General features: G+C 42.7%; 1 protein-coding gene across 1 annotated transcript; it reads left to right on the top strand.

The window, feature by feature from the left end:
• The first annotated feature begins 5,654 nt into the window (after positions 1-5,654).
• Positions 5,655-13,029, top strand: LOC109477367 (putative neutral sphingomyelinase). The gene is made up of 9 exons (XM_019778590.1): positions 5,655-5,692; positions 6,960-7,056; positions 7,646-7,738; positions 8,746-8,949; positions 9,312-9,394; positions 10,202-10,331; positions 10,668-10,766; positions 11,177-11,315; positions 12,678-13,029. Exons 1-9 carry the CDS (start codon positions 5,655-5,657, stop codon positions 13,001-13,003), a joined length of 1,209 nt encoding a protein of 402 aa, XP_019634149.1. The 3' UTR covers positions 13,004-13,029.
• The last annotated feature ends 805 nt before the right edge of the window (positions 13,030-13,834 follow it).

Raw genomic sequence — 13,834 nt, 5'->3', positions numbered from 1 at the left:
GTGAAGGCCTCTGGGACGTAAGTCACGCTCGGCCATGCTTTATATATGCCCAGACGTGTTTGACACAGGTACTGTCGGCTTGTGCAGTATTAACTGTCCACCTCCTCATGATCCCTTATCTATTAGATGATGCACAAAATTTTCATGCACAAAATTACCTAACGTTAAATATTGGTTCATGTATTTCAATGACTCCAAGCCTGATCTGGGATTTTTTTAGGAAACTATTGACTGCCTTTGAAGCGGCAAATAGCGTGTAACCCTTCTGACTGAACTTTGAACATGGGGTGGGCTGTTATGCTGGGGTCACATTTCCAAACCGGGGCCCGGCCGGGCAGCTTTTGGGAACGAAAAGTACGATATAAAAGTAAACAAAACACAGAAACGTTTCCGATGATAATCATGGGCACTATATCTATATACTCTTGATATGGATTGTTAATTTTTCGTTCATACAGACAGCCCGGCCGGGCCCAGGTTTGGAAATGTGACCTAAGCATTAGCAGGCGCAGGAAAGGGGCTTTTTGCTGAAGTAGTATAGAAATGTAATTTGAGAAAATTTTATCACTTATTTTTATTTTTTATTTTATTACTTATTTTTATTTTTTATTTTATCACTTAACCGCTAGTATCATTTTCATTTTCGTACGCACCTACACATGGTATTTCGTAAGTGAGGCTAGTCCTAAAGCCACCCGACATATTTCCACAGATATCATCCATAACCGACCTACAATTGACTTTTTTATTCTAGCGGACGTTGTCCCTACTTGACCTTTAAACCCCAGCGGGAGGTGGCGCCAGGTACAGTGAACAAACATACCTTCGCTACCAAATGTTGCAAACACGTCAAACTAGGGGTACCGGTTTAGGCGTGAAAAAAGTCAACAATTTGCTACAAAAAAAATCTTGAATTTTAAGCAGTGACATCAGCTGCAGGACTACTCAGTGTGTAGGTAGAGTGACTCATAAATACCTAATTTTGTATTAACAAAGTAAGGATACTCACTGTTCAAATACTAGTAATATACAAAAGTATTATTATTACAATGCATTACCGAGCCTTTGTGTGACACTGTTAGGTGGAAATGTAAAAATTTTGCTATAAAATATGCCATCCCCGATTTCTAGCAGTCACACCAGGACTATTCTAAGGGGGTTATTCAAAGCTACAACATAACAAGGTACTATGAAGTAAGTTTAAACTGTAATTTCCAACACAACAAAAATTGGACTCACCCAAATTTTCGACTGGTACAAGGTACTGATTACTTACGGCTTTAACACTCGGGGTGACGAAGAAAAGCTGATTTTTGGTTTCTTCTCCTCCGCTAACCAAATTCACTTCGTCCCATCCTCGTGGATCTAGGGTTGCTTCCAGCAGACGATTCCTCTAACCAACTACACGTACTGCTCTCTCAAAGTAGACATCACTGTCCAGCGCATGCGCATTTCCCTATCAGTTGACTTTACTCCACAAGTCACGTGAGGTACGAAACCCTTTCAGTGGTTCAACTTTTCAAAACCTGTCGAAAAAAAGTATCAATGTTGACATCAAAAATTGGGACACAGATACTGTAGTGATAACTAGATATTTCTTCACAAAACCCATATAAAAACAGGGAGTAGAAGAACTGTTTTAAGTTCAACTGTTAAAAGAACAAGAGGGCACCAGCTGAAACTAAGTAGGATGCCGGCAAAAACAAACACACGACTTTACTTTTTCACCATAAGAACGGTATCCTGGTGGAACAGTCTACCGGAAGAAGTGATTACAGCTCCCAGCGTGAACTGTTTTAAAACCAGATTTGATAAACATACGAGACTACATCCAGTAGTATATAACTACAGAGCCCTGGATCATCCCATGCGACCTGAGATGACTGTCTGCTGAAGTCAAGAGCGGCCCAAACTGGAAAATATCCCTACCTGGCCTGAAGGAATCTACATCTACATCTACAAGTTCTCCTGTTGTGGCTACTTGTTCCCACCGACCTTGCTAACCCCGAACGGGGCCCGAAGTGATTTTAACTCGATTCGAGTTAAAATCGATTCGGCGACCGCGCGGGGCCAAAAATAGGCCGGCAGCCGTCGGGAACGGCCCGCCGGTCTCCGTCCAGGTCCCGTTCGGTAGTGCCAAAAGACACGCCGAACACGCGCCGAGCGGGCCCCTTTCTTGAATTGTGACCTAAGCATAAGCAAACGTTCTCTTGCCGCATTCCAATCTAGCTTTAGGAAGCTTTAGGAAGCTCACCTGCCATGCCTACGTGCTCGTACCGACCCTGCTAACCCCGGGAGGGTGGGTACCGGCACGGTGTTGACGTAACGAACGTGTGACGAGATAAGGTGGCCAGCGGTGCCTTTGATGTTTTTGCGCAGGCGGACAAGTTTGTAGCTTATCTTTCCAACAGCAGAGATACAGTATGTGAACTTTCACACACTCACAACTCTCTCCCATAGCTTATGCTACGTGGCCCGGCCGGGCAGCTTTTGGGAACGAAAAAAATGCGATATAAAAGACAACAAAACAAGGAAAAGTTCCTAATAATAATCATGGGAACTATTTCTGTATATTCTTGATATGATATAATTTTTCGTTCATACAAACAGCCCGGTCGGGCCCCGGTTTGGAAATGTGACCTAAGCATAAGTCAGCCGTCGGGGCAGCAATGCATTCCACTATGAACACCTTGGAGAAATATAAGTACTAACTCGACGGATACACTGTTGATGCGTGTGGGGGATGTTTTTGTGTCATTAGCAACAAATTTTGTCCGAAAGGTTAAAACTCTGTGCTCACCTGCCGTGCCGCGTGTTCTTACTGACCCTGTGACCCCACGGGGGGCGGCTGTTTACTAGGTACGGTGTTTGCTATATACGGGCATGTCAGGTGAAGAACAAGCCACTTAAAGTTGTAGGAGAATAGGTGGGGGGGGGCAATATTTTGCGGGAGCGGGTGTTTGCTATATACGAGAATGTGAGACGATAAGATTGAAGAACGGCCTATTTTAATTAAGTTAAGGAATAGTAAAGGAGTTGGGGTCAATATTTTTCAGTATTGATACCTGTTGCTGATTTTATACGAGCCTGTTAGGCGATAGGCTTGGGGAATCGTTACTTCGATGGAAAGGATGGTAAATGTAAGCATTTGTTACTTTTGGCAACATGGGGATGCAGTATATGGATACCTCGGAGAAATATCAATAGTAACTGGACAGATACAGGGTTGATACGTCTGGGGTATCAGTATCAACATGTTTGGTCCAAATGGTAAAAAAAAAGGTTTCCACGAATTTGGTTGAAAAGATGAAAACTCTGTGCTCACCTGCCGTGCCGCGTGCTCTTAATGACCCTGTGACCCACGGGGGCGGGTGTTTGCTAGGTGTTGATTTTATACGAGCCTGTGATGAGCTTGAAGAACGGGCCACAAGTTTAAATGGAGATCTTTTTAATGCGATTTTGGAGATGCGATTTTGATACCTTTATAAACGCACAAGGTTGCTATTGAATGGATGAATTTATGTTTTTATACGTTACAGTTGCTTGACATAAAACACCACCAACAGATATGATGTTTAGCTTTGGACGGGCATCCATATGATAGTATAAACAACATCTGTCTGAATGTTGTATAGAGTACGTAATATACTACTTCAAGAGTTCTGCTTGTCCGTAAGGCCGACACTTTACACAGCAGCCATTGGCCATAAGTAAGACGTTGAGATACAGGCAGATACAAAAGCAGCTCCCTAACTACTTCACATACATGTAGGGCTGATTACTGTACCAATATACTAGTACCTGAGACAATGGGTGGAAGGGTCACAGTTGTGATGTGGGAGACTAAACCTAACCTAACCCCAATCGTAAGTTTAACCCTAGCCCTGAACAATGATCCCAACTCTAACCCTAAACCTTACTCCAATACCAACCCTAACCCCAAGACCATAAGCCTAACCCTAACCCCAATACCAACCCTAACCATCACCCTAACACCAATACCAACCCTAGCCCTGAACACCTGACCTCTCACGTATGTGGCAGCTCAAGGATTTGGCTCAACACCGTTGTCGGGTTGATTCATGTACATATCGATAAGGCCTTACGGCCGTACGTGAGGTTATGCTCCTGTTGCTGTATTTCAATGAGTATTATACTTGATTGTAAAAGCAATTAGCCTTCGGGCATGATTTTGAAAATAAATAAAGTTTCAAAGTATAATCTTATTAAGGGCGGCAAAACGAAAAATATTCTGAATGAGGAAATCAGTCTAATATTGACATTTGCTTCCATTTATTAGCACATATTTTTCATTAGTACTTGAGGCATTTGATTGATGTAGCCCCAAAACAAGCTACGTTAGGCGTCTCTTTATGTTTTGGGTACCACCCATAAATAGCTTGAACCAGCCTTTGATACAAAGCAGGCAACCGTTTTCCGTCAGTGACATCGCATTTTTGCCTCACAGATATCAGTAAGCTATGGGATAGGATTGATTCAGCTTACAACATTGAAAGAATGACCAGAAAACTTACATTGAAAATTCAGTTTTACCGCCTTGAAAATGCATTTGATGCCTTTAAACAAGCGGTTCATTTCATGACTAGAGAAGGGCTACTTGTGTAACAGTGGGGGGGTGGGTTTAAAGGCGCTACCAACTGATCCGGCAAAGGGATCTAGACCTTTTAGCGGAGTAGTTAGAGCGTCTGGTTATGAAGCTCTGGTGCCCGGGAGGTCGTGGGTTCGAACCCCACCCCCGGGGACCCAGNGGGGGTTTTTTTCTCAGCTTGCCCCCTGTTTCTTACAGTAGGTTCCCGCACCGGCCCTGGGAGTTCTGGCAAAGAGTGCTGCTCCAGGGATGTCGAATTCGGAAGATTCGAGGACGAATCTTGACAAGAAAAGGGGAGTAGTGTAACAGTGAGGGGTTTATAGGCGCTACCAACAGATCCGGCAAACGGGTCTAGACCTTTTCGGTTAGAGTGTCTGACTGGGGCCCGGGGGGTCGTGAGTTCGAACCCCGGCCCGGGACCAGTGGGGTTTTTACTAAGTCTTGCTCCTCCTGTTTCTTACACTTGTGCTAAAGTATCACCAACAGAAGTAGACATTACCTTACGAAGGATGTCAGGACATCTTTCCTGGTTACTTCAGGAATGCAGACATTGGTAGATGATCTTACGGCCACAATAACATATGACGGTATGCAAAGCAGCGCCAGCTCAACCCATCGAGTTAAACTTTACTCATTTGTGACAGTTTTCTGATAAGCGCGTCCACATTGTGGCGACTTTTACTGGGTGAAAGGGTACTAACCTGCGCTTACTCAGTTGAGATGAACTTTGTTCATTGGTGGCAAACAGTTTCTGATAAGCACCATTGTCTGCTGATTTTTTTACTATTTGACCTGGCGTCTGTACAAAACTCAGCTGTGATTGCAACTTGTTTTGGCGTTGTATTAGAGGAAGAGCAGCCGGTGTTCCTAACAACATGCCCGAAACACTGCGTGTTCTAACTCTGAACTGTTGGTGAGTACATAATCTGCTGACTTCTGACTATTTGACCTGGCATCTATGCATAAATTAGCTGTGATTGTTACACATTTCTTCGCGTTTTTTTCTGAATAAAACGGTGAAAGATCATCCGGTGTTCCCAACAACATGCCCGAAACACTGCGTGTTCTAACTCTGAACTGTTGGTGAGTAAATGATTATCTTTATTCTTTATTTCAGGCGCAATTGGCCCATAGTAGCAGGCAATTAAAATAACAAGGTGCACACATAGTAAAAACGGTAGGGTTCGGTACATATACAAACGAGAAGGGCCTTACCGGTAGACTAGGCCGATATAGTGATCCCAGTAGTGACTGGTGGATGATATGTCTGAGTGGATAGCTAGATTTATGATTCTGTTATTACTGTTGAGGAGCCGATTGGTGAAAGAGTGTGTTAGTTTACGTCTGCGAGCATCGAAGGTATCGACAACCTCAGTCACAAACATTATACAGTAGCCTAATTCTAACAAATATGTATAGGGTTTTTGTTGGGGGGTGGGGGGTGGCCACTCTACTGACTAAGCTGACCACAGTTAAACGGACGGTTACTAAAATAAATATATCCTTGTTTGGGACCTTTAGCTTTCACTCTCGGGCTCACGCACAGGCTTATTTGCGAATTTCCTTATTGACATGATTATGCAATTGCCCTCTGGCAATTGCCTAATTCTAACACGGGGGGGGCACTCTACTGACTTTCAGCTATTAAGAATAACAGTTCTATAGACGGTTACTAATACATCCTTGTTGACAGTATCAGGGGCCTTCAGACTCGGCATGCACTGGCTTATTTGTGAATCTCATTATTGATAAGATGTACCTGACAATAGCCACTGTTTAACAAAAAGTATATTAGTATATTAGGGTCAGAAAGTAACGCTTACTGACTTGTAGACATAGGTTCATTACATTCTGACCCTAATATACATATATCATTAGTCAGAATCCCGAGATGCTATATTGCAACAATGTTATAACACGTTGTACATGTACCTGCTCCTGTAGGGACGATGCTAGCTCTCCTCTTTAGTTTGCTGTCGCTGGTAACTATGTAATATATATATTCCAACATGTTATCACCAGACGTGGTGACGACACACTCAAGATTTTTTCAACTTATATTAATGTCGCCACCAACACAGGGGACAAATACATGATAGGACAATACTCATTTACACCTGAGCTAAGTGAGGAAAGTCGTGTAAAGTGCCTTTTCCAAAGGCACAAGATCGGTGGCATGACAGGACTCGAACCCGGGACTCTTAGTTCTCAGTCGCGCACTCTGCCGCTACGCCACACGACCCCACTGCCGCTACGCCACACGACCCCACAATGTAGTATATGTAGTATAGCACTCAGGCTACTGACACTCCCCCCCTAACCCCCTAACCTTTTCCTGTTTTTTTTCCAGGGGAATCCCCTACTTCAGCTCGGACATCCCAGCTCGGTTTGAGGCTATCGGGACGGAGTTGTGCACCGGAAGATACGACGTCGTGTCCCTGCAAGAGGTTCGGCATGTTCTTTGCTTAATACTTAATCACCTCCATGAAAAATGGAGGTATTGTTTTTGGCGTGTCTGTCTTAGGGAACACGCCAGGTAGGGGGACCAAGTGGTCTCAGCAACCACTTGGTCCCCCTATCAGCTTGTTCTGGAACTGCAGGGCACCTTCAGGCGAAATCTTTAAAAGCCAATAAGTCCAGACAGGAACAATGTATTTTCATAATTTTTGGTGTCTAGGTAGCTTAGCGAAAGTTGTACATAATTAAATGCAAATTATGCAAATGAGTCATGAGGTCTCAGAATTCTTGTTTTCAAGATGAATTTGAAGACTTGATTCATATGTATTGTAATACTATACTAAAAAAGTAACCCTGGTAAAGTAAATGCTTAATGTTTACCTTCACATGGCCCAGCGGATCTAGCCAGCAAACCACTCATCTGGTATTAAAACACATTTCATGTATAAGTTTTGGTGGTCATCCCATGCAACTTGCTACATAATGTAATCCAACTTCTCATGGTGTTTGCAGTACCAGTTACCATGGTGACAGCCGTCTGGTCCAGGTCATTGACCTTATCATTCTTCTGTATCACAGGTTTGGAGTCAAGATGTCTACGAGAAGATGGTTTCTCAGGTACAAGACGTGCTGCCGTACCATCACTACTTCTACAGGTACTGGGATCTATGCGTCTTGGTAGTCACTCATAACCGAAGATTACTGTGGTCTAGGTATGTTTGATATGTAGATACGACAGTGTGATAGAGTCAAACTTGGTATCAGCAATCACTAAAGGGACGAGGAAGAAATTGTTGGTGACTGGAGGTGGTTCAATGGCTAGTCAGATTTGACTGGATTTGGATCTATAATACTGGTGATCCTTCAATACCGAAAATTACTGTCACAGTGGTTTATATATGTTTGATATGTAGATTAGACATAAAGAATGATACAGTCAAACTTGGTCTCAGCAATCGAGGAATGAGGAAACTGCATGGTTGGTGACTGAAGGTGGTCGGCTAGTGGACTGTAAAAACGACTTAAGATCTGTTAGTGACATTGGATGAAGAGTGATGATGTGGTGCAAGACTAAGACTGCGTTGCTAATTTTTACAAACATCAGTTTTTGGAGGGTCGCTATAGCTACAACTGTACAAAAGATGAACAAATGAAAGTCATGGATTATTCCCTTTTTCATATGAATGGTGTCAATTTTCTTCCGTTTTGATGCCTTACTTTTTCTCTTCCATGCACTTTTCTGTCTTCATCATCATCATCATCTTCGCCGCTCTCATCTGTCGACGATGCAGGTCTCCACAGCTAGCCACTGTCTTCTGTCCTGTTCTTTCCTTCGTGCCCCTTCCTAAGGAATACATACTAGTATACGTCTTGATGTTAACAAAAAAATTCTGATTCTTACTCAAACCTTTATACTTAATACCCAACGATTTACAGTTGCCGAATGATTTATTTCGCCGTTAGTCTTGTATATACGAACGCTCATTTGTTGTTTTTGTCATTGTCATGCCTGTATTTTGTATTCTATGTCAGGGGTGTGATTAATATTAGCTTCGGCTAGAGTTTCCACATCTGTGCCTTGTACCATGTCTTGTACTTTGTTGTTTCAATAAATAAAAAAATGAAAAAATAAAAAGTAATACAATAATAAAAATCAGCCTCTACGCCTCACATCTAAGCACTTTTCTGTACTCCACAGTGGGTGGCACGGCAGCGGCGTCTGCATTTTCTCCAAACACCCGATAGTTGGCGCGTACCAGTACCGCTTCACGCTGAACGGCTTCCCGCACAAGCCTCACCATCCGGACTGGTACGGGGGGAAACTGGCCGGGCTCTGCCAGATACGGCACCCTGGGGCAGAGATCAACGTATACGCCACACATGTAAGTACCCTGGGACAGAGATTAACATCACCCCCCCCCCGCATCACACACACACACACACACACACACACACACACACACGCACACACACACGCACACACACTCACACACACACACACACACACGCACACACACACGCACACACTCAAACACACTCAAAACTATATTTATTTTCCCATAACAAAGAGGCTTTTTTCCTTTTTTTTTTACAATTCATAGCAGATATTATCCTGCATTTCCATGTACTGATAAAATATATTGCCTGCATTCTTCAAAATGATGCTTGAGTAACAATTATTTTGTGTATCTCATTACCTGGATGTCTAGCCTTCATCATTATATATATAATTATGTTTTTGCAGACCCACACAGAGTACAACCACGAGAACGACAAGGACAAGGCACATCGGGTGTCGCAGGCTTTCGAGCTCAGCCAGTTCATCCGGTCAGTCATCTCTGTCATTTCAGGAACATGTCTGGCATGTTGGCATCAAGTTTCCATAGCATTATGAAATAAAGACTAAGATTTAACGTCCAACACTTAGATTACAGAATTGGGACTTACCCCAAGGTTGATGGAGTCAACCGAAAATTTGGGGTAAGTCCAAATTCTGTAATCTAAGTGTTGGAAGTTAAAGATTAGTCTTTATTTCATAATGACTTGTACCAACACAGATGAACTTTCGTGCTAAGTCCATAGCATTAGTTTAGATAGCTGCCAAGTGTTCCAATAGCACCCTAAGCTAAGGCACAAGGTCTTCTAATCATGCAGCATTTCGGGCGAGTAGCCCCGAGTAGGTCTTTGTCTAAGAGAGTTAAAATTTCTGCCTTCAGTGATTCGTTGGTTACTATAGTACAGTGGCCCATAAGTACAGTGTACTAGAAAGTATAAAAACTAGGGATTCTGACTATGTATACAAGAGTCAGGGGGTAATGCACATTTAACAGTAGGTGTTGACCCTAATAGTAATATATAAAGTCAGAATCTCTAGATATTATACTTCAACAGTGTTACAATACATTGTACTTGTCGGCTACGGTACTCTAGGTCTGTTGTAGTTGGATACTAGAAAGTTTGAGAATATGTTAGTAGCGAGCAGCGAAACTAAAAGATTGCCAGCTATATTAAGCATAAGGGAATCTAAAGATTGCGTTCCCCAATGTCTTGTTTTTCTATAAAAAGATGTTTGTTATTGTTTTGTTGTTTGTTTGTTTGTTTGGGCATTTATTTATTTGTTTATATTTTCTCCAGCTACACAGGCCAGTCTGCAGACGTGAACATTTTAGCAGGAGATTTGAACAACCAGCCGTTTGAGCTGGGACTGAAAATTATCCAGGCCAACTCTGGGATGGAGGATGCCTGGCTAACAGCCGAGCACAAGGTACATGTTTGTGTGTTTGTTTGTTTGTTTGTTTGTTTGTCTGTAAAATTATCCAGGCCAACTCTGGGATGGAGGATGCCTGGCTAACAGCCCAGCACAAGGTTTTTGTTTGTGTCTTTTTCTTTCTTTCTTTCTTTCTTACTTTTTTCTTTTCTTTTCTTTCTTTCTCTCTTATAGAAACTGAAACAGGCCTGGAGGGCCAGGAACTTATCTCTGTGATGTATGACAAACAGTTTTGGCGTTCTAACTTTGTATGCTCCACCTCTTCGGAGGATGATAGATGATGATGATGATGGAAATGCAAACAAAATAGACACACAGTGTTTTTCTCCCCAGAACGCAGATGACTCCGGTTTGACGTGGAATCTCGACGACAATGTTTACACCTGTTACCCTGACTACCCACCATGCAGATACGACTATGTGCTTTATAAGGTGCGTTTATCTCAATCTGCACGCAGATTGTATGTGTGGGAAGTCTATATTGGTCGCCAGCATACATTGGTAATGGTGGTTACAGGTGGCCAATGGATACAGTTTGAATGAATAAATATTGATATGAATTGATTTGATCTTATTAGGCTATATGAAATGGCATGTTGCCAAGACTGCACAACGTTAACTAGGCAGAAGCTATTTCAAATTGGTAGCACTGGTAACTGGACAATGTACATGTATAATATACCATGAATGAATGAAGACCTTTATTGTACATACCCAGCTGCAGGTTAAGTACAGGTGAAAAACACAGAAGTAGGTATATACATACACATGGTCAAAATAGCACTATCTATTGTCTATCAATAGGAACGAAGTCATACATAATTGTTCTTTGGGCTCTGTAGGGGTCTGCCAGGTGCAGGATGAAGTGTGTTCACTGTGAGACCACCATGCACAAGGTTCCTGGGAAACCCCATAACTACTCCGACCATGAAGGGGTGCTGGCTCACCTGGAACTGGAGAAGGTCTCAGGACAGAGGCAAGGTGAGACTTAGTGAAAACAGATGCAAGGTACGAGTCTCAGAACAATATTCTGTCCAGAACCGTTCTTTATCCAGAACTATGCCCAGGCACCATCCTGGATAGTCCACACCTATCCAGAACCGTGCCTGGGGCAAATCTACGTTCTTGGATACGCGGAGACTATCCAGAACCGTGCCTGGGGCAAATCTACGTTCTTGGATACGCGGAGACTACCCAGAACCGTGCCTGACCCTTTATTTCATATTCCTGTCCAGACGGACTATATGTACATGTGACTATATGTGTGGTCTATTGTTGTTGATCTACTAATAACCATTGTTTCTTCTAGCTTTTTGAAACACATAGAAACATATCTACATACTTTATCTACTACCCGTTCACTCTTCTATGACATAAGGTAAAACTATGTGAAAGTGTCCTGCTTTGCCACATTTTCTTGCATTTCTTGTCTAATTGCAGTGTCTTGAATAACGATCGGCGCTCGTGTTCATATAGGGTACAATCGAGTAAGAAAAGTGTCTCGTTTTCAACAAATAAATTATAACAGAATTTGCATGCTCGTGTAAGGCCATGTTGATTTGATTATATGGATGACATCCTCTGGGAACCTCAAAACTGATAGGAGCGTGCCTTCATTATGAAATCTACGTGGTCATGAAGGTTGAACAAATAACTAATCATAACTAATATAGAAAATCCGTTGAACATTCTATTGGGTGATCATCATGAAGCAGTACCAATTATATGCAATCTCATAATATTACTGGGAAAGGTGTATATTTTCAAGAATCGTCATTCCGCAACTATTTCATTGTATAGTTTTGAATCCTTTGTAAATAATTTTAAAGCCACAGAAGAAAGCATCGCACGTAAACAAAACAATATGATCAGTCATTACAGAAAATGGGGGGGGGGGATTTAGCAAATATATCGACTGGGTAGAATGTTTTTACGTAATTCAGTGTGTGTGTACTCTTATGCTATATCGTTTGTCTTGTTGTACGCTCTTTTGTTCTGTTGAATAAAGATTTGTTAAAAAAAAAAAATAACTAATCATACAGACCCCCCAACAGGGTATGGTATGGTATGGCGAATAATAGACTCTTAATTTTCATTTCTTCGCATTTTCTTCTTTTCCTTTGAAATCGATTTCTAATTTCATGGCATTCTACGTACGATATTAGTATCGTTTTCCAATATTTTGTTGACAATTTACGGCACACATTTGCTCATTTTGCAGGTGCCTTGTGCGATTTACAGTACGGCCGAAAATTCATGCGCGCGCGGATGTCATCCATATAATCAAATCAACATGGCCTAACGTAACTCAACAGTTCGTCTCCTCTTCATTTGCCTCCTCAGTCCAGTCTGCCGGTCCGGACCAGTCGGAGCGTGACGCCGCCCTCCGTCATGCGGTCCATGTCCTGGAGGAGAGGATCAGCTCCTCAGCCTCCAGCCGCCTGTTCTACACGTCAATCATCCTCATCAGTCTGCTCCTGATGCTCCTCAGCAACTGGCTCCATCTCCATCACCTGCTGACGTCACTCACGCACCTGCTGCTCGGGCTCCTCATTGGCTGGAGCTTCTGGATGGGCGTGGTCGTCATGGAGATGGAGAGGAGGGGTTGCCTGGCAACCAAGGCTGGCATGGAAGTCCTCCTCAATGCAAGCCCGAAGAAAAATGTATAAGATGCGATGTGACCGCAATAATGGGGAATCAACCCGTTGTTGTGTTGCAAACTTACTCAACTAATGAGGTATTGATGAATAAACTACTGTTATCAGACTTTGTTGATCGTATTCACTGACAAACTAAACTATGGGCAAACATAAACATACATTTGTTTATATGCTCTTTCTGCATTTCCAAATCTGTCGGTTGATGAGAGGATCTGAAATAATGAAGATTCTTCCCTTAGGCCACAGCAAGGTAAATTTTATGGATGACATCCTCCGCAGATTGACATAAATGTCACAAAAGGGAAGCATGTGCCGACTTGGCGTAAACTTCGCGATGTACTACGGTGACCGCAAATTCACAGCTTTGTATTCCTGTAGTTTAGCTGCATTTTTTTCTGGGTGGAATCTTTTATTCGCCCGTTCACTCGTTTGGAGGCCTTCAGAGGTGTCATCCATAAAATAAAGACAGTCTAGCCTTATATTGTATATCACATTGTAGGGTGAGTCTGCTGCAGTTCAGTTGACTCCCGCATGATGGCATGTGAACACGTGAAGTGACCGTCTGAGCCCATAGTTCAAATACTCTCGCGCTACTTTTATATTCGTGGTTTTCGTCGTCACTGACTTCTGTACCGCGAACTTATATAATTACCGTGAACAAGTAATTCGCCGACTTTCTGCTCACCGCACCTGTCGCCACCGAGAACATATAGTTCCGCGAACATGTCCATGTTTCTCAGACCGCTAACCTTTTTTTGCTGCCGCGAACATTAAGTGATTTGCAGTACTGTGTTTTCTGCCTAACATCACCTGAGGGCACTGAGGTGACTAATGCCACTG

Source organism: Branchiostoma belcheri, unplaced genomic scaffold (assembly GCF_001625305.1).
Source record: "Branchiostoma belcheri isolate BF01 breed outbred unplaced genomic scaffold, Haploidv18h27 scaffold105, whole genome shotgun sequence".
Lineage (NCBI taxonomy): Eukaryota > Metazoa > Chordata > Leptocardii > Amphioxiformes > Branchiostomatidae > Branchiostoma > Branchiostoma belcheri.
This window is presented reverse-complemented; position numbering and strand designations above follow the sequence as displayed.

Excerpts from the sequence above, each read along its gene's own strand:
- LOC109477367 (XM_019778590.1), top strand. The coding sequence starts at position 5,655 with ATGCCCGAAACACTGCGTGTTCTAACTCTGAACTGTTG. Across the intron at positions 7,057-7,645 it reads ACGTCGTGTCCCTGCAAGAG|GTTTGGAGTCAAGATGTCTA; the intron begins GTTCGGCATGTT and ends TCTGTATCACAG. Across the intron at positions 9,395-10,201 it reads GAGCTCAGCCAGTTCATCCG|CTACACAGGCCAGTCTGCAG; the intron begins GTCAGTCATCTC and ends TATTTTCTCCAG.